Below are 25,251 nucleotides of genomic sequence, written 5' to 3' on the forward strand. Positions count from 1 at the left end.
TTGGCAACATTTCTTAGGTGGAAAAAGGCTGTTTTTGTGACATTTGAGATGTGACTTTGAAATGACAGGTTGCTGTCTAATATAACGTCTAGATATTTTACAGTATTTGTTGGAGTAAAAGTACATCCTTCAACTTGCAGTTTATAATAATAAATATTCGGTTTGCATGTCTTCGGTCTGATAAGTAATATTTCTGTTTTATTAGAATTTAAAAGAAGGAAATTACAAGTCATCCAATGTTTAATATCTTCTGCTAATGTGGATAGCTGGGAGGAATCATCTGGTCTTGATGAGATATATAGCTGAGTATCATCTGCATAGCAATGGAAGCTAATTCCATGTTTTTTAATAATGTTTCCGAGGGGAAGCATCTATATGGAGAACAGCAGGGGTCCCAAAACCGATCCCTGAGGTAATCCATCATTTACTTGCGTTAGATTGGATGATTCCCCATTTAAATGGACAAATTGATGTCTGTCTGACAAGTAAGATCTGAACCATTGTAGTGCCTGTCCCTCAATACAGGTATAATTGTGTAAACGAACGATCTAGAAGTATGTTATGGTCTACGGTATGGAACGCAGCACTAAGGTCAAGCAGGACCAGGAGTGAGATGTGACCTTTATCTGATGCTATAAGCAGGTAGTTTGTAATTTTAACAAGCGCAGTTTCATTACTATGATGCGGTCTAAAGCCTGACTGAAATGTTTCGTGTATGTCATTATTTTGTAAGAAAGAGCACAACTGAGTGCACACTACTTTTTCTAGTATTTTAGACAGGTATGGGAGATTTGAAATTGGTCTATAGTTTCCTAGTTCATTTGGATCTAAGTTTGGTTTCTTGATTAGAGGCTTAATGACGGCCATCTTAAAGGGACCTGGGACATGGCCTAGATTAATTGACGAGTTAATAATGTTATAAATGGGCTCAATTGCAACAGGTAGTAACTCCTTTAATAATTTAGTTGGTATGGGGTCTAATAAGCAAGTTGTAGGTTTAGATGTTGCAATAAGTTTAATTAAATCTTCCTGTTTTATAGGTGAAAAACGCTGTAGCCTTTCTTTTGGGGCGATAGTTGGTGCTAATTCATAGGACAGACTTGGAGTTTGTCTCATATGTTTTCGATTTTCTATGTAACAAATGTCATGAATTCATTGCTACGGAGGTGGGGCAGAATAACCAGGTCAGGTGATGTCTGTTCATTTGGTAATTTAGCAACAGATTGTTTTTGTTGGTTTCTATGAGGTTACGAAGGTGCTCAGCCTTTGCTGCTATTAGTGCCTTTTTATAACAGTTTGCACTCTCTTTCCACGCCATTTTAAAGACCTCTAATTGGGTTTGTTTCCATTTGCGCTCTAGTTTACGTGTTTCTCTTTTAAGGGCGCGAGTGGTGCTATTGTATCATGATGCAATATTAGAGAAAATAGTACCCAATTTGCTGGTCATGACATCGAGCGATTCTTTATTTATTGGTATGGTTATTAAAGGAGTCAGATCTGGCAAGCTCTTTGGGAAGCTATCTTTAGTAGTGGAGGTGATTGTTCTACCCTGTCGATAACGAGTTAAAGGGCTGATTCCTGACGTGTGCAAAGTATCTGTCATAAGATAGTGATTGGTGACATCGTCGCTTTGAGGAATAAATAACAGAAGTTTACATGAGCTTGATTCTACAAGGATGCTCAGTCACTGCCTCCAGGTCCTGAACAATCTTCTGTATATGTTGAGACACTCATAAACGATACAAACATTCATTGATGCTCAAAAAAGCAACACAATTCATATTTTATTCATAGGAAATATTAAAAAAACGTATCATTTTCAGCATTGAGTAAAACCTCATAATAAAGTTGTATTTGTTAACATTAGTGTGTAGTTATTGCATGTACTAACAATAAACAGTACTTCTACTTTACAGTAAATTGTTAGCAAAATATCAAAGCAGCTTTTAGCAGCGAAGCAACTACTGATCAGTTGACACAACACTCCTGCTATTAGAGTTTCCAGACAGATGTCAACATCATGCGTAATGAATACACAAGTTTGGTTGAATATCTTTCTGGGCACGTGTCACAGATGTGTATTGTTTCTATATTGGACTAATGCTGATTATTCACAGAACAACATCAAACCGTTCCGCATTTTGACCTTTTCAAACAGACGTCGTTTATTTAGTCTAATAATGAGTTTTCATCGGGCGAAGCGCTGACCGAGCGCGGACACACCATGAATGACGTCAGGTTTTGCTATCCTTGTGTAGACATGTGGTGTAGTAGTGAATGTGATGCTTGTGAAGAGTCTTATCATCTCAAGACAAACACACCGAGAGCTGTGGTCTCAACAGAGCTCATGATGAGTCTGTATTGAGCTGATAAGAGCGTTTGGAAGTAGTGCAGTCGACCGCAGACAGTCCACCAAAGCCAAGGTACAGACCTGCGTCACCACGCTTGATAAAGACCGCACGAACACTACCACGTGCATTCAGTGCATTTATGACCTGAATCACAAGCATGAACTTCATATGTATGAACATGTATCATGCTTCACTGAACACTATGTTTGACAATGAGGTGAATCTTACATCAATACTTGTTATAGTTCTGTCAGAATGATATAAATCAATATTTGCAGTGGATCGGTGCTGTTCGTGCTGAACGCTAACAGTGAAATACAGTTGTGTTGATTTATTGATGGTGTGTGTGTGTGTGTGTCAGATCATGAAGAGGAATCTGAACAATGTGAAGAGAATGACATCTCACCCCATCTATCAATACTGTGAGTGTCTCTCGTCCACACAAACACTGTTACACACACAACCATAACCGTGATGAACGTCACACTGATGTGTGTGTGTGTGTAGATATGACGGGGGCTCAGGACGGCAGTGTGAGGATGTTCGAGTGGACTCGACCGCAGCAGCTCATTTGTTTCAGACAGGCGGGAAACGCTCGAGTCACGCGTCTCTATTTCAACTCGCAGGGAAACAAGGTACTTTGATATTCTTGTTAACACAAAGTCTCTGAGAATCTGTTTCCTAGCGATTGGTACAAACCAGAAGAGAGAAAACCCAAGAAAACGTTTTTATATTTACATTTTCAAGTGTCCATTTATGTGGAATATGGTCCGTTACAGATGTGACGATTCTTAAAGAGGCGCTTGCTTACTATAGAAAGTAGCTTTGAGACTTCACGTGGGTATTTGAGTCGCCAAATATTGACATTAGAACCATCAGTATGATAAATATCTTCTACACAGAAATAAAATGCCCCATGGAAGAAGAACTTGTCTGTTTCAGTGAGATATAATGGATATGTCATGATCTGTGTGTGTCAGTGCGGTGTTGCAGATGGCGAGGGATTTCTGAGCCTCTGGCAGGTCAATCAGACGTCTTCAAACCCAAAACCGTATTTGGTAAGAGTCTGGTTTCTTCTGCTGTTGTGTGTCATATATACCAATGCTTCAGTCATGACACTTTCAATAGCCGCCTCATGGTGGTAATAACATTATTATAAATGTATATTTATGTCAGAAATGCCTGAATGTCATTACATGAGAAAATATCAAAGCAGCACGTGCTGTCGGCCGTCATGTAGAATGTGAGGAATTCTTCTCTCCTCATTTTGTCAGTCAGCTTCACCCCGAGGCGACTTTGATTCTGAACACTTATTGATGGACTTTTCTTTAATATTCACTCCTATAATGAAATAGTAACACGTGTGTGTGTGTGTGTGTCAGAGTTGGCAGTGTCACAGTAAAAGCTGTGGAGATTTTGCCTTCATCACGTCCTCCAGTCTGATCGCAACAGCGGGACAGTCCAATGACGGCAGGTCAGATACACCATTCACTGCCACACACGCATCAAAATAATAAATGCAACAATCTGCCTTGTTTGGATCCTCCGTTACATGACGTTTGAATAGTTGTGATTGAACGTGTCTCTTTTCTCTGCAGAAATGTTTGTTTATGGGACACTCTGGTCTCGCCCAGTAACACTATGATACACGGTGAGTTCACAAACTCTTCAATGTGTTTTCCAACATGTTATGATTGGCTGACCTCCACCTTCTCCTCATACTGAGTGTTGAGGACAGTTCACGGTTATGAGCATGAAGATATCTGAGGGACGGTGTGATGGAGAAAGGCATACAGTGCATAAAAGAGCAAGATGATGTGATGTTGTTCTCCGTGCTGCAGCGTTCCAGTGCCATGAGAACGGGGCGACGGTTCTTCAGTACGCTCCTAAACAGCAGCTGATCATCACGGGCGGCAGGAAAGGCTTTGTGTGTATCTTTGACATCCGTCAGAGACAGCTGCTTCACACGTTCCAGGCACATGATTCAGCCATCAAAGCTCTGGCCATGGACTCGACGGAGGACTTCTTCGTCACGGGCTCGGCTGAGGGAAACATGAAGGTACACAACTGAACATAGGAAAAATATTACCCATAGTAACCATGTGGATACTTTACCACTATATAGCCAAAGTTTTACTACACACATCTGTGGAACCATTTGTGTTTATCATATTGTGTCATCTGTGTAAATATACATGATATGAGGTTTAGTTCAAAGGCTTTTTTGTGGTCCAGGTGTGGAAGTTAGCGGGTCACGGCCTCATGCACTCCTTCAGCGCAGAGCACGCTAAACAGTCCATCTTCAGAAACATCGGAGCTGGCGTGATGCAGGTGGAAACTTGCCCAGGGAACCGGATCTTCACCTGCGGAGCCGACGGGACGCTGAAGATGCGAGTGCTTCCCGACCGCTACAACATTCCAGCCAGTATATTCCAGATCCTCTAAGAGCGCGGTGGAAACGGACGCTTTCATCGGTACCTCCGTAAGAATCTCACGCCGCTGAACATCTTTACCCCGTCCCACGATAGACGCAGAGAAACGCGCAGGAGGTCTCTGGACTCTTAACCATCGGCTGCTGTCATTCCCGGAGTCTGACGCTCCGTACGTAACGTGTCGGTAGGAAAGCCGTATGCATGAGCCGTGTGAATCATGGCACTTCATTCCCGGGTTATTGGCCGTGCTCTGTAAACGTGCTCAAAGCTTCATTTTTAATGTGTGTGTGTGTGTGTATGTGTGTGTTTATTTCAAATGACCAGCACTGTGCTTCTGCTCTCCGTGTCCAGAGTCCAGCGGTTGGGTTTTTACCATACGTTTTCTCATTGGCTGCTGATGTATTTGTGGAGTGTAAAATGGCACAGTACCCTGGTGGTCCGGTGCATCGCTGCGGCCCCAGAGACACCCCCCACACGCACACACACACGTCCACACACACACAGGCTTGTTTCTGTAGCAGCCGAACAGCGAAACATTCCACGTGAGGCGATGACGTGTGTCACCTCTTCAAGCTTTTAACAGAAAACGTTTTCGTGCACATAATGTATATTTTGTGTTTTTTTTGTGTTCCTTGTATTTATATTTAACATTAGGAATGTCGGGTATGTTTTAGATGTCTGGGACAAAGTGCAACACTCAATAGGTTTTTGTGTTATTTTATTGATGTATTTATTTTTGTCATGTTTTATCTATGCCGAATATTTGCACTGAGAAAACTGTTGTTAACAAATGAATGTCTGGCCGAGTAGTTAAAAGTGGAAATAGTTTTAAACGGATATAAATAATATATAAATAATCTATATAGATGAGTATAAAAATGACCTTGCTTGTACAAACACGAGGATGCTTTTAGTTTTATTATTCTGGATTTGATCTTAGCTGCTGGAATAGTGCTACGGTATATTTGGTTTGATGTATGTGATGTATTTATTCAAGTCATCTTTGTGTTTCTGTGTGATTTGCTGGCCATCATGTCGACTGTACGTGTGTAAATGTTCGAGCCCTGATGCTCTGATGTGTATTTATGGAACAGGCCGATCTGTCTGCGTGTGTAAACCGTAAAAACACTGGCTGATGTTTCTGAAGGAACGGCTACTTGTGTTATGCTCAAAGTTTTACCTTTGTAAGCTCAATAAATTCTTTTGTTTTTTGAAGAGGATCATTTGAAAGCGTCTTTCGCTTCATCTGCATCATCTTCACATCGACATATTTCTGGATTTATCGCTTTCCAAGCAATTGTACCTACATGCAGTATTTGTTGAATACATTTTATCTAACACATTGACACATTCACTTTCTTACTGTGCACGGTTCAATTCATTGTATTCTTCTTTTATCGTAATGTAAAAACACTTTTCTTTGGTTAATGTGAAGTGGTTCTTGAGGCACTGTTGTCTAGTGTTTTCTAAAGTCTTCCTAATCTAATCATAATCCAAATTAAAGTCCTACAGAATCCCATACAGCTCCGTCTCCACATGGCTACAGAATGGCTGCTTTTAACAATCTGATCCATTTCCAACCTGAAGATGAAGTCCTGCCTCACGTGTTTCCAAATATACAATGTGTTGTGAATTCCGGTGACTTTTAAGAACAAATACGAGTACAAAATGTATAAATACATAGGACATCCATTTTGCTTCTTTATACACATTAGCCATAACTGGAGTTTGTGTATTGTTAATAAACTCACAATCAATCGCCACAGATATTCACTGTTGAGAGACACAACACACCATATGATAAAGGGAATGTTTACTTCAAACTGTTAATAGTAACAATAAATAAATACAGTGGCCATAAAAAAGTGTTAAGACGGGAAAATCAAATGCAAGAAATTAGATAACATTGTTATATAAAGACAGAACAAGGACAAAATATTTGGGTTTCAAATGATCAAACAATAGATAGTATTCAAAATAACAAGAAGAATACGGAGATCATGTCACTGAGCTGAACCTCTGAGAAACTCAAGCATCATCGTTCTGATGTAATGAAATGATATTTAGACATACGTGACCCTGGATAACAAAGTCTTATGGGTCACTTTTTGGAAATTGAGATTTTAACTGAACATTAAGCTTCATTGTTAGGATCGGACAATATCTGGTGGAGATACAACCGTTTAAAACTCTGAATCTGAGGGTGCAGAAAACATCATAATATTGAGAAAATCATCTTTTTTATATATTTACGGTAGGAAATGAATTTATCTTAATGGAACATGATCTTTACTTAATATCCTAATGACTGTTGGCATTAAAAACAATAATTCTGACCCATACTATGTATTTTTGGCTCTTCCTACAAAAGACTGGTTTTGTGATCCAGGGCCATACTGGCCTCTTCTCATTCTAAGAGCAATGGCAGAATAAAGTGGTCTGGCGTGCTGTCAGTAGCCTCTCTGTGTCTTCGCACATTAAAAGTGAACAGATGTGTTTCGTCATCACTGTTTACTGTACGGCCAGCTTAAAGCGCTCCATCCACTGGAGAAAGGAAGGACGGTTGGTTATGTGCATGGACGCAACTGAAGCATGCAGGATTATTTGCGCGATGTGGTGACGGACAGATGGAGTTTCTATTCATCAGAGAGAAACTGAACCTGGTAGGATTTGACGTATCTGCTGTCCCATATGTACAGGTGTTTATCTCGGGGATTGTATGAGATCATGGACAGAAGTCCATCGGATGCTCTCAGGTCTAAAGTGACACTGACCGGTTTGCCCTTCAGGAGGTCGAAGGCGTGGGTCACGCGCGTGTCTTTAGTGTCGGTGATGTAGAGGATCCCGCAGGCGATGAAAGCGTTTCCGGCTTTACTCCTGGGGTAGGTGGTGTTGATGTAGCTGCTGATGGAGAAGGTTTTCTCGTGTAGTCGTGCCACCACGATGCTGTCGTCTGTGTCAGAGGCAAATATGATCCACAGGCCGTTCTCATCTGCTGCCAGTTTGAAATACGTCTTGGAGTTATGAAACAGGTACGATCGGTTGTGATAGAGAGCGTTCTGGATGCTCAGCGTGTGTAACATCTTGCTGTGAAGCTCAAACCTGCACATATAACAGTTTTCAGTCATACGTGATCCCGTTAGAGATGCACCGATACACGATCAAGGCCGTCGGCAGGTAAATGCTATGAATCTGAGCTCTGTATCTAGAAAATGTTTCGAAACATCAGCAGTTCCATGTTCAATATTAATAGTCATCATATGAATTATTAACCTTCAGAATGAAATATGAATTGAATCTCTTTAGATTTAGATAATGGACTATCAGTGGAGAAATGTAGTATCGTATCGGTGCATCTGTAATTCCTATAGTTATAATCGTAGTTTTGATGAGTTTACAATTATTGTCAAATGTGGGAGAAAGAATGAGTGTTTTGAGCGGTGTTGTACATTAAGTTTGTCTGATATGGATTCATGTATATTTTTAGATGAACAATACTTCATATCTAATGAGTGAAAACATGACTCAAGAAGTTTACTTTGCTATATTGGATGTTCCAGCGATGTGGAAGAATATGGAGGCGTTGTGTACAGTGTGACCGCATCCTTGGAAAACCTTCTTGACATCAATGGATTGAAAGGTGCTGTTCTGGAACGCTGCGATGCTGTTGTACTCCTTTATGATACGACCTGTAGAAGTGGATGTGAAATGTTTGTCATGTGAAACTCTGTTCAAACAACTCTTCTCTCTCTCTCTCTCTCTCTCTTCGGTACCTGAGAAATGTTCTGCCACCCAGATCCTCTCGTCCTCCTGAGCGGCGGTGTCCATCATCCACGCTCCGAACGTGTCGCTCATTTTCATCAGATGTCTGGGGTTCAGCACTGACTTTATGACACAATCTGACAAACACAAACACGTGCCGTGACGTCTCATGTGCTGTTCATGTAATGTTAACTGTGACGAGTAGCGTGAACGTTACCGTACCGTTGATCTTTCGTGCTGGAAGTTTCTGACGGATGATGTCATCGTTTGGGACTGAATTGAGGAGACCTAACGAAAACCAGAGGGCTCATAATTTAAAGCTAGAGAAAAAACTTTCACAGCGAGTTTAATGTCCAGGTATTTCGCACCCAAATTCTGCATAACCTTGTGCATACATTGTTTCTATACACAAGGTACTTTTGTCATTATTGTCGTAAATTATTATTTTACTGAAAATCTGCATAATTGTATGAATGTTTAATATTCAAAACAACAGTGAATAATTATAAATATCTTACAGGAAAATGTTACAGATCATTTTAGTTATTGGTAAGACCGAATACTGGCTGAACACTGTTGGTTAAAATCCTGGATATCTTTCATGCTTTCATCTCTAAACAAATCATATGATTTGATTCTATACGTGTGTATGTCTGAATACTTTTCACACGTGCATTCACTGGCATTTCTAACTGTTTTACATCACGATAAGCATTTTCTAACTTACCCGCTTCACCATTTGAATAAAAACACAGAAAGTCATAATCATTTATTTCATGTTAAACACAATGTTGAAAGTAATGAATTGACTCATCTTTGCTATCTGGGTATTTATTACTTCATTCATTAATAATCCATATGATTTGGCAGGACTCACCCATAGACTCTTTCCCCATATGAGGATGTGATCTGTGATTCCTGTGTCTCGGTGGTCCCTGGGGTCCGGGTGGACCTGGAGGACCGGGTGGTCCAGGGATGCCTGGAGGTCCCAGCGGCCCTGCAGATTTACAACAGCTGAATGAATTAATGTCTCATACACATAAACACTGTTACAGACACACGCAGATGTATGTTCGGCTGGGACTGTATTGAGCTCTTTACCCTCTATGAGGACATTATTTGAATCTTCCCCCTTCTCTCCAGGGGGTCCCGGGGGTCCAGGATCTCCTTTCTCTCCAAGATCACCCTTCTCACCTGCGCACACCAAACACAAAATGATTCTCAGTCAGCCCATTACAGCATGCTGGAGATGTTGGGTGGTGTTCTGAAAACCTAAAAGCTGCGTATTAGTAATACTTGACTTTAAATACGTACCAATGAGTCACGGCCATTGGGTTTTGAAAAATTCTTAATGTGTCATGTCTCAAATCAACCAATATTTTCCAATGATTTTTGTCATCACATTACAAAGAGCTCCATTCAGAGGTTATTCATGTGGTGAATGTCTGTGGGCATTTCTCTGTCTGCTGTCAGACGCAGCGCATATCTCTCTGAATGGATAAAATCGTCCTTAGGAAATGTTGAAAGACGCCTTTGAAAAGAGCGCATTCACATCCATTCATTCATGTGCATTGTGTTGTTATTGGTTGTATAGTAGCTGACCTCTTTTTCCTCGTTTCCCGTGTGCTCCAGGCTCTCCTGGTAACCCTGGAATTCCGTCCGTTCCGTTCTTCCCCGGCATGCCGTCCTCACCCGGCAAGCCTGCAGTTAAGCGTATTCCTTCTTTTGTAATGTTTTTATTATGTGTGATTTATGATTAAAGTGTATGGGATGCCCTACCTGGCAGTCCCGGTGGTCCCGGTGGTCCTGTGGAAGCCAAAAGTAAATGAAACTCATCAGAGAACACACTATACAGTAGATATAAATATCAGTCATATCATCAGAAAATGCTGAGGCTCACCGGTCAGACAGACTCCTTTAGTACTGTTGCAAATATCCAGCAGAACTTTAACCTGAAACATAATGAAATGTTACTGCAACACTGCTGTCATACTTCACAGCTCTTCATGCACCAATGAACTAGAACAAACAATGTAACCAATAACTTACATATCTGGTGAACAAAGTGAACAAAATATAATTCATTTAAAATATGAATTTTGCGATTGGAATGTTGTCAGGGCATTTCTATAGACCACTTCAGAAGACATAAACAACGCGGATCCGACACTGGTCCAGAAGAACAAATGTTTGAACAAAATATAAAAAAACTGATTGTACATATCTGAATTAAAACATGCATATATGTTATTATATACAGTACAGTACGTAAGATTTCTAAGAACTGTAAGTGTTTATATCTTGTGAAAGGGTCTTTAAATTCACTAAGGTGTTCTGAACGCACAATATTATCCAGTTGCTAGGGTGCTGTGGCCCTTTGGTTAGGAATGGTAACTTTGAATAGGAATGTCTTACTGGCACCATGGAGTAGGTCATCATCATCATCATGCCATCCTGCTCCTCTGTTTTGTGCTGGAAAAGCTGCTCAGGTCCCCCATGATGCTGATACTGAAAATCTCTCACGAGTTCCTCGTCCGGACTGGCCGCGTGTTGTGTCATGGGCCTTGTCCCTCGATGCTGCCGACTGCGCTTGTTTCTGGAATATTGATCCTCGGCTTCATCTCCGTTCACCTGTGTCATAAACTCCACCACGGAGCTCTGAGAGAGGTCCACCATCTGTCTCTCCACCTCGGCCACATGGGTCCACATCTCTGTGTGCTGAATCACGAGCAGTACCAGACCGGCCGAGTTCATCAGCGTCAGAACGCACACGCTGTACAGAACCAAACGCACCTGCCAGGACAACTGACCACCACATCGTATGAAACCTCCGCTTCTCCTCAACTCACCCAACGGATCCAACATCCTTTCCCCAAACTCAAAAAACAGACGGCAATCTGAAGGCTCCTCGCTGATTTCTGAAACAACACTGAGTAATAATAGTGCAAATCCTGTAAGAAATGATGTTTCAGGACAAATGAAGTGGTTGTTCTGAGCACGGTCTGAGAGAGATGCTGGGCTTTGTGTCGTTCTGAGGCGCTACTGGAGGAGAAGAAGAAGCCACCGCCTGTGAGGTCACCTGATTTATATGCAGTCAAGTTCATTCTTCTGCATGACCGTGGGCTGACCAGAATCATCCACATCAGCCAACGACTGAGAGCCCCTGCATGACTTCTGATGTCAACAATCCACTGTTTGACAAGTCATCTAGAGAAAATCTTGCAATGATACTGAAATGTGGGGTAAGAAAGTATGACATCATAAACAGTAAAGAGACAAGTGTTACAAACGGGTAAGAAACAGACCTTTCAATACAGAAATTAGAACTTCATTTTTTTATGACAACGCTACTATGCAAAATAGTTTTCTTAACATGAAACCATGGTCAATTTGAAAATATGCAATGGAAAACTGGAACGAGACAGAGCAACAAAAGAAAGCTTTTCAGTTCCAAGGGGATTTCATGTCACAGTAAGTAAGTGTCGGTGGTTAAGAGAACACTGAAGAGAACAGTTTGTGCACCTGAATTCAGATACCGATTACAGAATTTGATCACCTGAAACTCCATGATTTTTTCTTTCCTTCCTGGCAGTGTTTGATATATTTCAGATTATCACAATAAAATCAGTGTGGTCTTGTCATGCATAAGTAGACGTGCACAAAGAGAAGTGAGAATCCCCTCTACTCTCTGATAAATCTAGTAGATAGTAGTCTGTTGTGTTTTGTATTGCCCTGCGGCTGCAGGTCAGTGTCAAATAAAACATCCAAGCTGAGCTGAGAGCTCATTGGTTGAGTTTGTGTGAGCACACAAGCAAGAAACTAAACATCTTCAGTGGAGTGTGTAGTATGTGGTTATGTTGAGTGGGGGTAGAGGTCGTATGAGTTCAGAAAGGATTTTTATTGAGATTTTTATGTCTGGATGAGTCAAAATGATGAACTCTTCAAATGAGGAACAAGAAATGCTCATATTGCCTCTGTGCTGTGTGGTTTTTGCCAGAAAAAAGCCATAAAACACACCATACATTACGCCAGTTGGCAGTATGACTTTTGACACTATTTCACCTTGAACCCTTTCGGTCCTTAGATTATTTTAGGTCAGCCTAGTATAGAGTGTTTTTATATCAAAGTTCTGAAGTTTAAGCATAAGCTTATTGATTATTACTGTTAACTAAAGTAAAATATTTCTTTAAGGGTAAATGTAGCAGGAAAAGAAAAAAGGGCCCAAGTCTGAGCCTTGTGGTACACCAATTGTCCAGCAGGTTTAAAGAATTTGATCTCTGCTGTTATAACTGGGGTTCTCAAATATAAATAAAAATATGCTAATTGTAATATTGCAGCATATAAAATAGGCATTGAACTAAAAAAAGTCGTTGTTTGTGACCTAAATGAAACCACACAGGATTGTTGATCCAGTATAATGGAAATGCGACAACTGCTATATTTGAAGAGCTCTTTATGTAACAGGCACTGGATATTACTTGTTTTTGATAAGAGGATGTGGTTTGGCTTCTTTCCCTCTTCACCATATCTCAAACATTGCAGTCATTCTCTGTCATTTGGCACTACTCGTGAGAAACCGAACAGACTTCCACCCACAACGGCCATGCTGCATCACACAAGTGGAGCTTGGCATGTTTTCTTCTCAGAATGCTGGTGTATGGCAACAGACAGACAATGTGACCAGACAATGAAAGAAAGAAAAACATTAAAAACATGTGACATAATCACAAAGCTGCTGCTATACTGTTTCACATTATTGATTTTTCATTTTGTAGACAATTACCAGTAATAACTGTTACAAAGACAATTTTCTTGGAAGTCCTGGTACAAAAATATATGTTAATGGGCTCAATATTTATGGTTGGAAAATATGCACATCTCCCCCTTCTCGTGCCCCCTGCCCACAGTTTTGCCACAAGGGACAAACAACTTATCTGTAGAATTTCAAAACCCGAGGATCACAAAGACCGCATTCAAGTGACACATTTAAGTGACGTGGCCTTCAGTGTGCAGAGGGACATTTTGTTCTCTGATGAATTAAAGATTCCTTGTTTCTCTCAGTGAGACCTTCCTTTCTCATAAAATGATCTCTTCTTCATCATGAGAGGCCCTGGATGTCCTAAGAGTCCCGATTTGCTATTGTGTTTATGTCTCTATGAAAGGGTCAAAGACTTGATGAGGACCACCAAGAGATATGGTTCGCTTCTGAACACCCGTAGTGATTGTGTATTTGTTGTTTGGCAGATGTTTTCAAAGGGATTTATAGTACAGTACAGTCCTGCTAGAGTCACCCGGGGTTCAGTTTCATACTCAAGGGGAAAACAGTAACCAACAACATCCAGTTAACTACTCTAGAGCTTTAACCACCTAGTTACCACCATAAAATATTGTCCAATCTGTCATTCTTCTGTAATACATCAGCATATTCATATTTATTACCATATGTATTTCAATTCTTTTGATGATTAGGCAGGGTAATGAATGTGCAGTGGACATTATCGACATGTACACGTACTGTATGAGACACACGCACTCGTCTCTCTTCACACAGAAAATTCCAGAGAGCTCCATGCATCTGCCCCGACGGCGCTCACACATGTCTGCTTGTTCCATAAATTCTTCAGAAATGAAAGTGGGCGTTCAGTGAATTCGTAACGTCTCAGATTCTGATAAAGATGCACAATGGCAAACTGAAGAGACACAAACTGGCTTCTGTGTTCACTGTAACAATTTGTTGTTGTTTCAAATCTAACGGTACAAAAACAAAAAATGCCTGCGATGAATAATGTACGTGGTTAAAGACTCATAAAGCGAAGAGTTACACATATTACACTTAAAAAATGAAAACTTTCTTTCTTCTCCAGAACATAAGCAGATATTCTGAGGGATGTTGATAACCGAACAACATTGAACCCCACTGACGTCCATAGTATGGACCGAAAACCAGTGGATGGGTGCTGCCGTTCATTCGGTGGTATGAAGGTGTAAAATGAATGTGGATTAGATTTGATGAGAAATGTTTGAGTTCAGATTTAGATCTTCAATAATATTGATTTTTGATTGCAGACGAGACAAATCTGAGCTCAGTTTGACACATTGTTGACGTCTCTTCTCAAACTCTCAGGAGAAACATCTGAGACACAGTAAGCAAACGTTTCCATTACTTTATGATAGTTCCGTCATTACATTGGCAAATAAACCATATAAAATGGACGATGAGCGCATCCTCATGATTTCCTAATATTTGCAATAGGAAAACTTCATCCTATGCTTTCACTTTACTTAAAGCCACCAATAATGCATTTATACTCACAATACTAACAATAAGTAACTTACAACATAGCTATTAACAACAATACAAACAATTCAGTTATTTGACATAAAACTAAATCTGCATTACTAATAAGTCATTGTAACTATGATATAATGACATGAAAACAATGAAGGCTGCATCTTCACGGAACCAAACACCTACCGTCATTAATACTTATAAATCAGTGTATAATGGATTATGAGCATTGCAAGTTGAAAAAGCAAATGAACCACTTATAAGTAGCAATACAAATATTATAAATGTTCTTGTAATGCGGTATAGGTTTATCAAACAGCATGGGCACCACAGAAAGTGTTACCAAAGTTTCCATTCGCTTTCCATTGAATTGAAGTGAAGATAAAAGGCAAAGTGAAAGGCTGGCTGTAGTGTTTTGTTGAGCAGGAGGGGTCGCAGGACGACTCAAGGACATGAAGCAGATGTGTTTCTTTGATGTCTTAATGAGTTGAGCACAGTTGAGGGTTGATGGTGTTTTGGAAACTCTGTGATGCTGAAGGACACGCACACAGAGCAAGGTTACGCTCGAGTTTTATTTTGACTTTTGAATGATCCGGATCACACCCCATGTGAGCGTTCAGATATAAAAGTCTATGCGTGCTCTACAGACACGTTACTCTCTTCTTCACACACGTGTTCTTATGGCAGCTGAACTTCTCCAGCTCTGCGGGATGAAACCTTTGCGTCTCGACGGTGAGGCCACGGTGGATTTTCTGATTCACGGGGCTCGTAACGGCACTGACAGAGCCGCTGAACACCTGCATGGATCCACAGTCACATTAATAATGCTGTTTATCTGCCTTCTGCTGGCCATCAGACATCACCAAACAGACACATCTCACATACCCGGTGAGTCACTTCTGCTTCATCTCCACACGTGCACGCTTCCTTCACCATCTTTATGTTAACAATTGCTTTGCTGATAGGGGTTGTGAGGGCAACTCATGTCTGCTCTTGCTTTTGATATAGAAAAAAGCATTGCTCGACATAGATATGTTATTATAAAGGCTGATAAACACACTACATTCATTCGTTGTTTGCAAACAATCTAGACTAATCCATCATCATTTTCAGTGAAGTCCGATTTTCTGTAGAATTTACAGAAAGATTCTATCTCGACTTGAGATGTTTTCAAACACTATCCAAGTAGTGCTTAAAGAACATCTAAATGAATATGTTTGTATAATATGTAAATATACTGCCTGTTTGCTGTGATGTGTTTCATTCAGGGCCTTGTTTTCTTCTGGGTCTGGGGCCTCTGTTGTCTTACTGTCGGTTCATCTGGTGCGGGATCGGAACGGCCAGCAACTACTACAACTCCAGATACGGAGACATGGTGCGGGTGTGGATCAACGGTGAGGAGACTCTCATCCTGAGCAGGCAAGTGCCGACACTTCTTCACATCACACTCAGATAGCACAGGTACGTCTGTTGGCGATCTGGAAAACAAGAGGTCTGTATGACATCTGACAGCAGACGTCTCAGAGACGTATTGCAGACGAGCCCATGATGTAAATGCAGACCTCAGATAGATCACACGGCGAGCTTCGTTATTGATCGTGTTCCTCATCACAGGTCGTCTGCTGTGTATCACGTGTTGAAGAGATCTGTGTACACCTCACGCTTCGGCAGTAAACGGGGTCTGCAGTGTATCGGGATGCACGAACAAGGCATTATATTCAACTCCAATGTCACACTCTGGAGGAAAATACGCACCTTCTACACCAAAGGTTTCTACACTTTTAAGTTCAAATGATTATTACTATTACGTAAGGATCCTAAAGTTCTTCTAATGCACCCCTGTAAGCGTGTGTGTGTCAGCTCTAACAGGTCCGGGTCTTCAGAGGACTTTGGAGATCTGCACATCTTCCACAAACACACACCTGGATGATTTGTCTCCGCTGACAGATGCTCACGGACGGGTGGACATTCTGAATTTACTGCGCTGTATCGTGGTGGACATCTCTAACAGACTCTTTCTAGGAGTTTCTCTAGATGGTCAGTCATGCATCAAGCGCTTGTCTTTCGAGTGTAACGTCCGGATATTCAGGAATATTTATTATGCCATCGTGTTGCAGAGCGAGATCTGCTTCAGAAGATTCAAAAATATTTCGACACCTGGCAGACGGTTCTTATCAAACCTGACGTGTACTTCAGACTGGACTGGCTTCACAGAAAACACACACGAGAAGCGTGAGTTCAGCCAAGCCCTATCATCATAATACCAAGGCTTTTGGACAATTAAACGATTAGTGATGGTGTATTTATGTGTCGTGTGTCAGTCAGGAGCTGCAGGACGCCATTGCGGCTCTAATAGAGAAGAAAAGATGTCAGCTGTCACAGGCCGAGAAACTGGAGCACCTGGACTTCACTGCAGACCTGATATTCGCTCAGGTCAGTATCACACACACACACATAACAAATCACATCCTGTACACTATAACAACCATTTGTGTGTGTGTGTAGAGTCAAGGCGAGCTGAGCGCAGAGAACGTCAGACAGTGTGTGTTGGAGATGGTGATCGCGGCTCCGGACACTCTATCGGTCAGTTTATTCTTCATGCTGCTGTTACTCAAGCAGAATCCAGACGTCGAGGTGAAGATCCTGCAGGAAATACACACTGTTTTAGGTACTTTTTAACTAGAAACGAATATACGTTGTTGAAGAATATCCACTCGTAAACTGTGACGTTCTTCTTTTGATTCCGAATGACCTGCGAGCGAGTGCATTTCAATCTTTGTGTTTTGTAGATGACAGAAGCCTTCAGCACTCAGATCTCTCCCGGTTTCATGTTCTGGAGAGCTTTATCAATGAGTCTCTTCGGTTTCATCCGGTAGTGGACTTCACCATGCGGCGAGCGCTGGCTGACGATGTTATTGAGGGTTACAGAGTGAAGAAAGGGACCAACATCATATTAAACACCGGCCGGATGCACAGATCCCAATTCTTCCCAAAACCAAACCAGTTCAGTCTGGACAACTTCCAGGAAAATGTGAGCGTCTTCTGTTTTAGACATGATTGCAGGCATTCATTTATTTACTTTACAATGTAGTAGTTAAAAAAACATTTTGACTTTGTTTAATGTAGTTATAGTTACAGTAGTGTTAGTCATGCTATAACACTGATTTTAAAATGATGCAAGCAATACTGCGGCGTAACAGTCTCTCTCTCTTTGTGAAAAGGTGCCGAGTCGTTTCTTTCAACCATTCGGATCAGGACGTCGTTCTTGTGTGGGAAAACACATCGCTATGGTGATGATGAAGTCGATTCTGGTGACGCTGTTGTCACGGTTCTCCGTGTGTCCTGTGAAGGGCTGTACTGTTGACAACATCCCTCAAACCAACAACCTCTCCCAACAGCCGGTGGAGGAATCGCCTTCAGCTCTCAGTGTTCAGCTCATCCTGAGAAACTCTCTCTGATTCTTCTCATCATGATATTTGGATGCTCACATTCGTATGTAATAATTCTGTATGTATTTGAGATATTATGATGTACGTCACCGTGTCATTTTGTGTACTATTATTATTTTAAACCGGCTTGTATTCGTAAATAAAACTAATGTATAATGGCTTTGGAATTCAGTGATTGCATGGAAAAGGAGAAATCAGTTTGGCTGGTCAACAGTGATGGAAGTAAATCCAACTTCATTCATATCGTTATATAGTTACTGTAATATAAGTTTAGGGGTTTTGTAGAAATGATGTAGGTTTAGCTAAAGGACTTCAAACATAGATGCAGTTCTTCATCTTCATTGTTTCATAAGTGTGTTGTGTGTTTAATTTTGTGTTATGGCTTTCTGGAATACAACATTCTGTGGTTTTCTTATCTCTGTACAAAGATGACTCATGAACAGCTGTTTCTATGCCTGACAGCAATTGTTATGTTATTCTTTGCCAGATGATGTCAATCCTCAATGTGGCATCTATGATACAGTTTAAATCTCTACAGTGAGCATCGAGTAGCAATGTTTTCATTTCTCACAACCCAATAATCCGAAACTTTATGTATTGAATGTTGCAATACTGTTCCTGGTTAAAAAAATCTTTATAGTCAATGGAAAAAGTAAAATACATAAAACACCCACACATAACGATATAATAAAAAAATAAGAGCATAATTTAAGTATAAACACAAAAACAGAACCATACAGATAATCTAATCTGTTGCACTGACTTCACTATCGACTTTGTTGTGTCAGACGTCACATCCACAGACCGTTGGCTCAACATCTGATTCATATGGCACATCCAATTGGCCTACTTGTACTATGTGCACTAATACATGCTAACAGGAAACAACATTGTGGCCATTAACTGTCACTCACATCAAAATACAGCTCTTCCTTCCATGAAATATTCATTCATTCGTTGTTTCATGAGTATAGTTAACTCTGCGCTTATGTTTATTCATTTAGTGACGCATCAGTTATTTCATTTTATTAATGCAGTGAGTTGTGGGTAATATCGGCCGTTAGAGCGTGCATCATTCTGCACTTCCAATTTCTGCTGGCAGTAGTAGACCATACTCTTTTCAACATACTACGATTTGGGACGTACTAATTATATTTTCCAATATTATTTAGAGACAGATAGTATGCAAATTGGTCCACGGGCAACACTTTTTTGGAAACACTTCAGCACGTTGAAAGTCGTCATCGAGGTTCTCGGCATAAACTCATAAACATTTTGTGGCTGTTAACTTTTGACACGCTCGTGAATTCACACCGGTCTGTCACTGCGGGGACATTTCCACGCCTCTAAACATGACGCGGCTCAAGACGAAACGTGATTGGTTGCTTTACTTGTCATATGGCTATTGGGCGGGCCTTGGTCAAAGAACGCGTCGATAAATTCAAAACCTTCAGTATGAAGACGGGGAGCTGTCAATCCAAATCTCACTAGCCAATGAGAGTAATGTGCCCTTAAGTGCCGCCCACAGGTGAGGTTTGTGAACGAAAACTCTGAAAGGGCAAAAAAAACTATTGACGTTCTTACAATTGACTTTATTGTTTTCAAAATCAGTTTGTTTCTCAATATTTACAGAATGTTCAATTCTGTACCCACATGGCAGTGAGAAGGTTTATTTTTAGATTCTTCACATTTCCCTTACAGCACATCAATGTTTTGTGCATAATATTGACCAGCAGAGGTCGCTGTTGCTCCACATCAAGAGTGAGGTATAACGTGACACTGCAGCGTCTCAATAATCTCCACAGCTCATCTGATCATCTGAGATTATTGAGTGTTTTTGAGCTGTCAAGTGAGCTCAGTGTGTGAAGTGAAAACTAAAGTCAACAGATGTTGAACAGACGCTCACATGGAGATGTGTGTAGCTGGCAGGCAGCATCTCAGGGGCCGTTTCTTCCATATGTGTCTCATGAAGCCTTCAGCCAACACATACAGGCTGTGATTAGACACACACAAACAAACAGAATATATCCAGTTTGAAAGATGAAAATGTACTTTACCCCATCGGTTATGCGGTTATCTCCCTATCGCAAAAAAGTTTGCAGGTCCTTGGGATGAGAGAGAGAGCCTACTGGGATGAAAAGTGCTTCAGGGAGCGCAAGTATAGCAACGCTGCATTTATCGTCAGTAACGGTAACGGGGGAGTTTGATTACTCATTACTGACAAAACTAACGCCGTTTATTCAGAGCCGTTATTGCCCTCGTTTATAGCGTGTTTAAATGAACGGACCCTGATGTTTGTGAGTGTGAAAAACTGAATCTTTAACTCCTTCATGTGAGGGATGATAATTGTTTAAATGAAATAAAAAAAGACTTTTATGACATGACTGTTTGGTAATTAGGATGAGAAACGTTATTTGGTTCGTCACTGCGACGAATATGGTCTGGTCAAGGTATGTGTTCAGGAGGTCATCAACACGTCCCAGCAACGTCCAATGTAACATCTTCAAGACGAATATGGGAATCACTATGTTACTTCACTGGAGCGTTATTTGTTACGTTGTGGCAACGGATGTGGTCCGGTCCAGGTATGTGGTCTGTGTTAGCTGGGACGCAAATAATAGTTTAGAGGATTGACATGTGTGTCTATCAGTCAACACTTTCTATCTGTTTCCATCAAAGTCAACGCTCTGCGAGGTCTCTAAGAGAGCTGATCTGTGTTGTTTGTCAGAATCACTCTAGTCAACACTCAGATGGAGATGGAGATGAATATGACGCATGTTATTGCCGTGGTAACCTGTTCAGCTGTTCTAACACCAGAGAAGACACCGACGACGAATACTGACACAAAAGCACACACCTGTCTGATACACACATCTCCATGTCAAGGCTCTCTAAACACCAACACATTTATGAGCAAATACAAGCATACAGATGGCTACGGAGCCAAGAGAGAGAGAGGTGTTGAGATACTAGAGCTTATTATACTAAAGAACATTTTGCATAGCAGAAAAAGCCAAAAACAGACAGTCGTCAGAACAGTGGAAGTTGTAACACATGGTAAGTCTTCCTCTATGTCATGTTCACATCCATGTACATTTAATCAAACATGATGGAGGTAATGTGCTGTGCTAGACCTGTGAATGATGATTTGAAACGGTCTGTGAACTCTGCTTTGCACATGCTTTACTCGTATTGTCTGTGACAGGGTTGACAATGTTCTAATAAAACATATTCCCTTTCCTTTTTACAGCATCAACAGTCATACAGACATCTCATGTGGCATGTAAAGCAGACATGTGTCAGCTCTCTCTCAGATGACTTTTATCGGATCAATACAAGATCAAAAGAGACAACAGTAACAGCAACAGACATCAGCGTAAGAAAAACACATTCGGTGAGAAAACAAAGTCTTCATTCACTATTGTCTCCATCATCCATTAGACTTTCCGACACAATGTGTGTAGTGCCAGACAAAACCAGCTGCAATGATGATATTGCATGTGAATGCTTGTATGGCTTTGTAGTAGATGAGATGACATGATTTCATGTGTCATTCATGTCTGAAGTACTAAAAGTACTAGGCACCAATGTTTATTACTCGGTGTTAAAGGTTTGTTTAAATCCTTCCTTAAGCAAACAGTATTATCATTAAACCTGTTTATTTGTCTACCTTTATTCTGGGAAAACTGATGAAGAGAAATTGTGTGAAGTATAAACGTGCTCTGAGCATAAACAAACACAAATACTGAACCGCGCACACATACACACAAGTCTATACATTATGGGGACTTTTATGCTTCACAAACGGTACATTATATTGCCTTTCCCTAACCCAACCCCAAAACATAACCATTACACAAAACCTGCTGCATCTTTACAGTTAAAAGCCAAAATACATGTAATGTTTGAGACTTTTACTATCATTGTGGGTACATTTGGACACACACACCTGTCAGTGAGTCTGCCCTGTACCTTGACTCTCTCTTTGTATTAATACAATACTTTACGGATGTAAGCACTGCAGGTGGATGTTAGCGCCGGTTACCATGGAGACCGTAAGCTTTAGTGAATACCAGTAATCCTTGAGTGGTCTGAAATATCTCTCAGCATTTGTCGTGAAAGCAGAAGTCACATTTCTGTCTTTAAATTACTCGAGTGTTGTAAACATGGTTGCGATGGTAACGTTACGAAGAATAACAGAATTCATGCTGTAAAAGTATAAATTGTAATGTATTTGGGTTGAGGTAAAACATTCATTGTACACTCTAAACAATATAGGTGCTAAAAGGCTTCCTATATTTCCAGGCACGGATTAAAGCATGGGCCTATTGGGCACTGGCCCAGGGCACTAGAGCAGCAGGGGCCCTGGCAAATTTCAAATGTCTATGTATTTTTGAATGAATTCTTTGATTTTATATTTTCAGTAACACATCGCTGAATTCTGTTGAAGACAGACCGTTGTTTTGTTAACTGTAGCAAATAAATCAAGTAAATAATCCTCATGCATTGCTGCGCTGCTAAGAGGGACATATAGAGGCAAGTTAAAAAGTGTGCAGAAGTCACGTGTAGAAGAATAATGAGTTAAAACCACTGAAATGTGTCAAAGATATCTCAGTTTGCTGTCTTTTATGAGCATTGAATGCAATCTTGTGAGACAGCTGGATTTGGAGTACGTCATGCTCAGCTCAGTTAAGACCAACTTTTTTATTAAGCTAAATGCTTTGCTGATGGATATTGCTTAGTTTGTAATGTATGGACTGCCAAATGCTTGTCATCTTAATGCAGAAATGTTTGTGATGCAAGGAATATTCCCATAAAGGTCAGAAGCTTTTTTAAATTGTGAGTTCTACGAAATATGAACAAATAAAGGTAAATATTATGTGCTTTTTAGTGTGATTGTGAGGAGCAGTTTACAGAGAGCATGTTTTTCCATTTTGCTGCATTATTATTTCATTGGTTTTCTATGTCAACACCCACTAGAAAAACGTGTTTGACGCCCACCTCTTTGGTCAAGTAGAAATTGTTTGGTGTCATGTTCAACTTTTACTTGCAGCGCAGCTTATCAATGTCAGTTCCAAAGCGGTGGACCAATCGGAAGACCCCGAAGGTTGCGCAAGTGTTGTAAGCTTTTGTTTATAATAGCAAGTTGTATACTATAGCAGTTCATGTTATTAAAAGAGCACCTCGACACCTTTATAAAACCACTGCGTTTTTACATGCAAAGACGCGTTCAGTGTGAACCGCCCCAAAGTCCTGTATCTATCCGCTGTAATAAGAGTCCTACACTCACACACGTACAATAAGTATTCGGTCAACATCCACGTTCCCTCAGCATTTAGCAGAAAGCCAGAGGCTTTTAGATGCAGTTTGTGGTTTGGCTGAAGTCAGGTTTGGATTGTAGTTTTCAGGGAATATATTTGGCAGTAACTGCTGGAGTCTGCTGTTCCCTCTCCAGGGTTTAATCTGAGAGTGAATTAGACAGCAATTAACTCCCATTAAGGCTTCATCTCTCTCTCTCTCTCTCTCTCTCTCTCTCTCTGTCTCTCGCTCGTTTGCTGTGTGCATGTGTACAACAGACTGCATTTACTGTATGAGCATACGATTAATGCTTATTAAAGCATGGTTCATGTCCGGAGAGACGCTAGAGCCGCTCCATCTATCAGTTTCAGATGATCTCAAACTTGTAGAGGTTAGTGAGTAGACAAGTGAGGAAATGGCTTGGGCTACCAAGATGCCTTAGCAGCATAGGGCTGTATGAGAATGGAGCTCTCTCTCTCTTTCCATTTCAAGCCTTGTGGAAGAATTTAAATGCACCAAAACAAGGTTTGATATGACGCTCCAACAGTAGCAACAGTGAGAAAATGGAACCTAACAACAACTATAGGAGATGCAAAGGCAGCCCTCAGACATATGGACATCGTGGAACAAGTTCAACATGGAAGAGCGGGACTTGGTTTGGCATCAACCACACCCACATGGCGAAAAGCAACACCAAAGAAAAAAGCGTCACGTGAAGGAGGTTCGGCGTCAAGAGGAAGCAAGTAGACGTGCCAGAGCCGTCTCTCAAGCCCAGCAAGGACATGGATGCGGTGGGAAGGCATTAAATGGCGCAAAATGACTTGCAGTGAGCTGTGTATCATGGAAACAAACAGGCTAAGTTTTATCAAAAGAGCTACATTTGATGTGCTGCCTTCACCAACAAATCTGCATGTTTGGTATGGACAGGATCCAGCCTGCCAACTATTTGCATCTCCAGCAAATTCTTGTTGTTTGTAAGAAAAATGGGGTTGTGTGTTGTAATGTTATGCCACACGGGACTTGTGATAATGGACAGAAACAACCAATGAGGCTGAGGTGCAAAACTGACGATGTGTTGCATCGATGGGAACCATACAAAGGGCATTATCAGCAGCGCCTCACCAAAAGGCATCCTTCACCCAGGATAATGGATAAGATGAAAGTGGGACACACAACTCATTAAATGTCTCTCTGATAATAGCAAGTAAAGGTAAGTATGCTATGTATTTCTATAATCATTTATCCCCCAAACACAGAGAATGCCTACCTGTCGAACCCAGTGAAAACTGAGACCTCCTTTCCATATTCTTGGCTATTTCCCCTTGTCATGCCTAAGGTGTGGGACATATCCTATTGGGCGAATCAACTGTGCTAAAATAGTGGGAGTATAACACTCAATCCTATTAAGCAAACCATAAAACCACTTAAAGGTCCAGCGTGTAATGTTTGAGATGATCTATTGTTGGAAATGCAATTAAATAGACATAGCTATGCCTTCAGAAGTTTATAAAGAGCTTACACAATGAAGCGTTATGTTTTTATAAGGGTTATTTTATGCTTTCCTGTCAGCTCTCCACTATACTGTCACATTAAAGGCATAAAAAGCTCTTAAAACATTACTTACAGGTAAAGCGATTAGTCAGCAGAAGTCTGCAGTAGTGCGTTTGTCT

At 40.8% G+C, this 25,251-nt stretch overlaps 3 protein-coding genes across 3 annotated transcripts in view; 2 read left to right on the forward strand and 1 right to left on the reverse strand.

Annotated features, from left to right (window-relative positions):
* The window catches only part of dmxl2 (Dmx-like 2), a 33,067-nt gene extending 27,069 nt beyond the window's left edge, over positions 1-5,998 (forward strand). Inside the window, exons 32-38 of the mRNA XM_079465332.1 lie at positions 2,713-2,773; positions 2,859-2,986; positions 3,332-3,409; positions 3,734-3,825; positions 3,950-4,002; positions 4,193-4,410; positions 4,587-5,998. Of these exons, the coding sequence (XP_079321458.1) occupies positions 2,713-2,773; positions 2,859-2,986; positions 3,332-3,409; positions 3,734-3,825; positions 3,950-4,002; positions 4,193-4,410; positions 4,587-4,796 (840 nt within the window). The 3' untranslated portion in view covers positions 4,797-5,998. The remainder of the gene's footprint in view (positions 1-2,712; positions 2,774-2,858; positions 2,987-3,331; positions 3,410-3,733; positions 3,826-3,949; positions 4,003-4,192; positions 4,411-4,586) is intronic.
* Positions 5,999-6,580: 582 nt separating this feature from the next.
* gldn (gliomedin) lies at positions 6,581-11,567 on the reverse strand. The gene is made up of 10 exons (XM_079466572.1): positions 10,961-11,567; positions 10,446-10,497; positions 10,325-10,351; positions 10,148-10,246; positions 9,647-9,739; positions 9,423-9,542; positions 8,768-8,833; positions 8,557-8,682; positions 8,322-8,472; positions 6,581-7,885 (listed from the first exon to the last, which is right to left on the reverse strand). The coding sequence occupies exons 1-10, from the start codon at positions 11,408-11,410 to the stop codon at positions 7,420-7,422; spliced, it is 1,650 nt and encodes a 549-aa protein (XP_079322698.1). The 5' UTR covers positions 11,411-11,567; the 3' UTR covers positions 6,581-7,419.
* A 3,676-nt stretch (positions 11,568-15,243) lies between these two features.
* Positions 15,244-18,443, forward strand: cyp19a1a (cytochrome P450, family 19, subfamily A, polypeptide 1a). Its single transcript, XM_079465515.1, has 9 exons — positions 15,244-15,722; positions 16,103-16,253; positions 16,449-16,603; positions 16,695-16,871; positions 16,952-17,066; positions 17,156-17,267; positions 17,340-17,502; positions 17,624-17,865; positions 18,056-18,443. Exons 1-9 carry the CDS (start codon positions 15,467-15,469, stop codon positions 18,290-18,292), a joined length of 1,608 nt encoding a protein of 535 aa, XP_079321641.1. The 5' UTR covers positions 15,244-15,466; the 3' UTR covers positions 18,293-18,443.
* The last annotated feature ends 6,808 nt before the right edge of the window (positions 18,444-25,251 follow it).

The sequence above is a fragment of the Barbatula barbatula genome (genome assembly GCF_947034865.1).
Source record: "Barbatula barbatula genome assembly, chromosome: 10".
NCBI classification, from domain to species: Eukaryota; Metazoa; Chordata; class Actinopteri; order Cypriniformes; family Nemacheilidae; genus Barbatula; species Barbatula barbatula.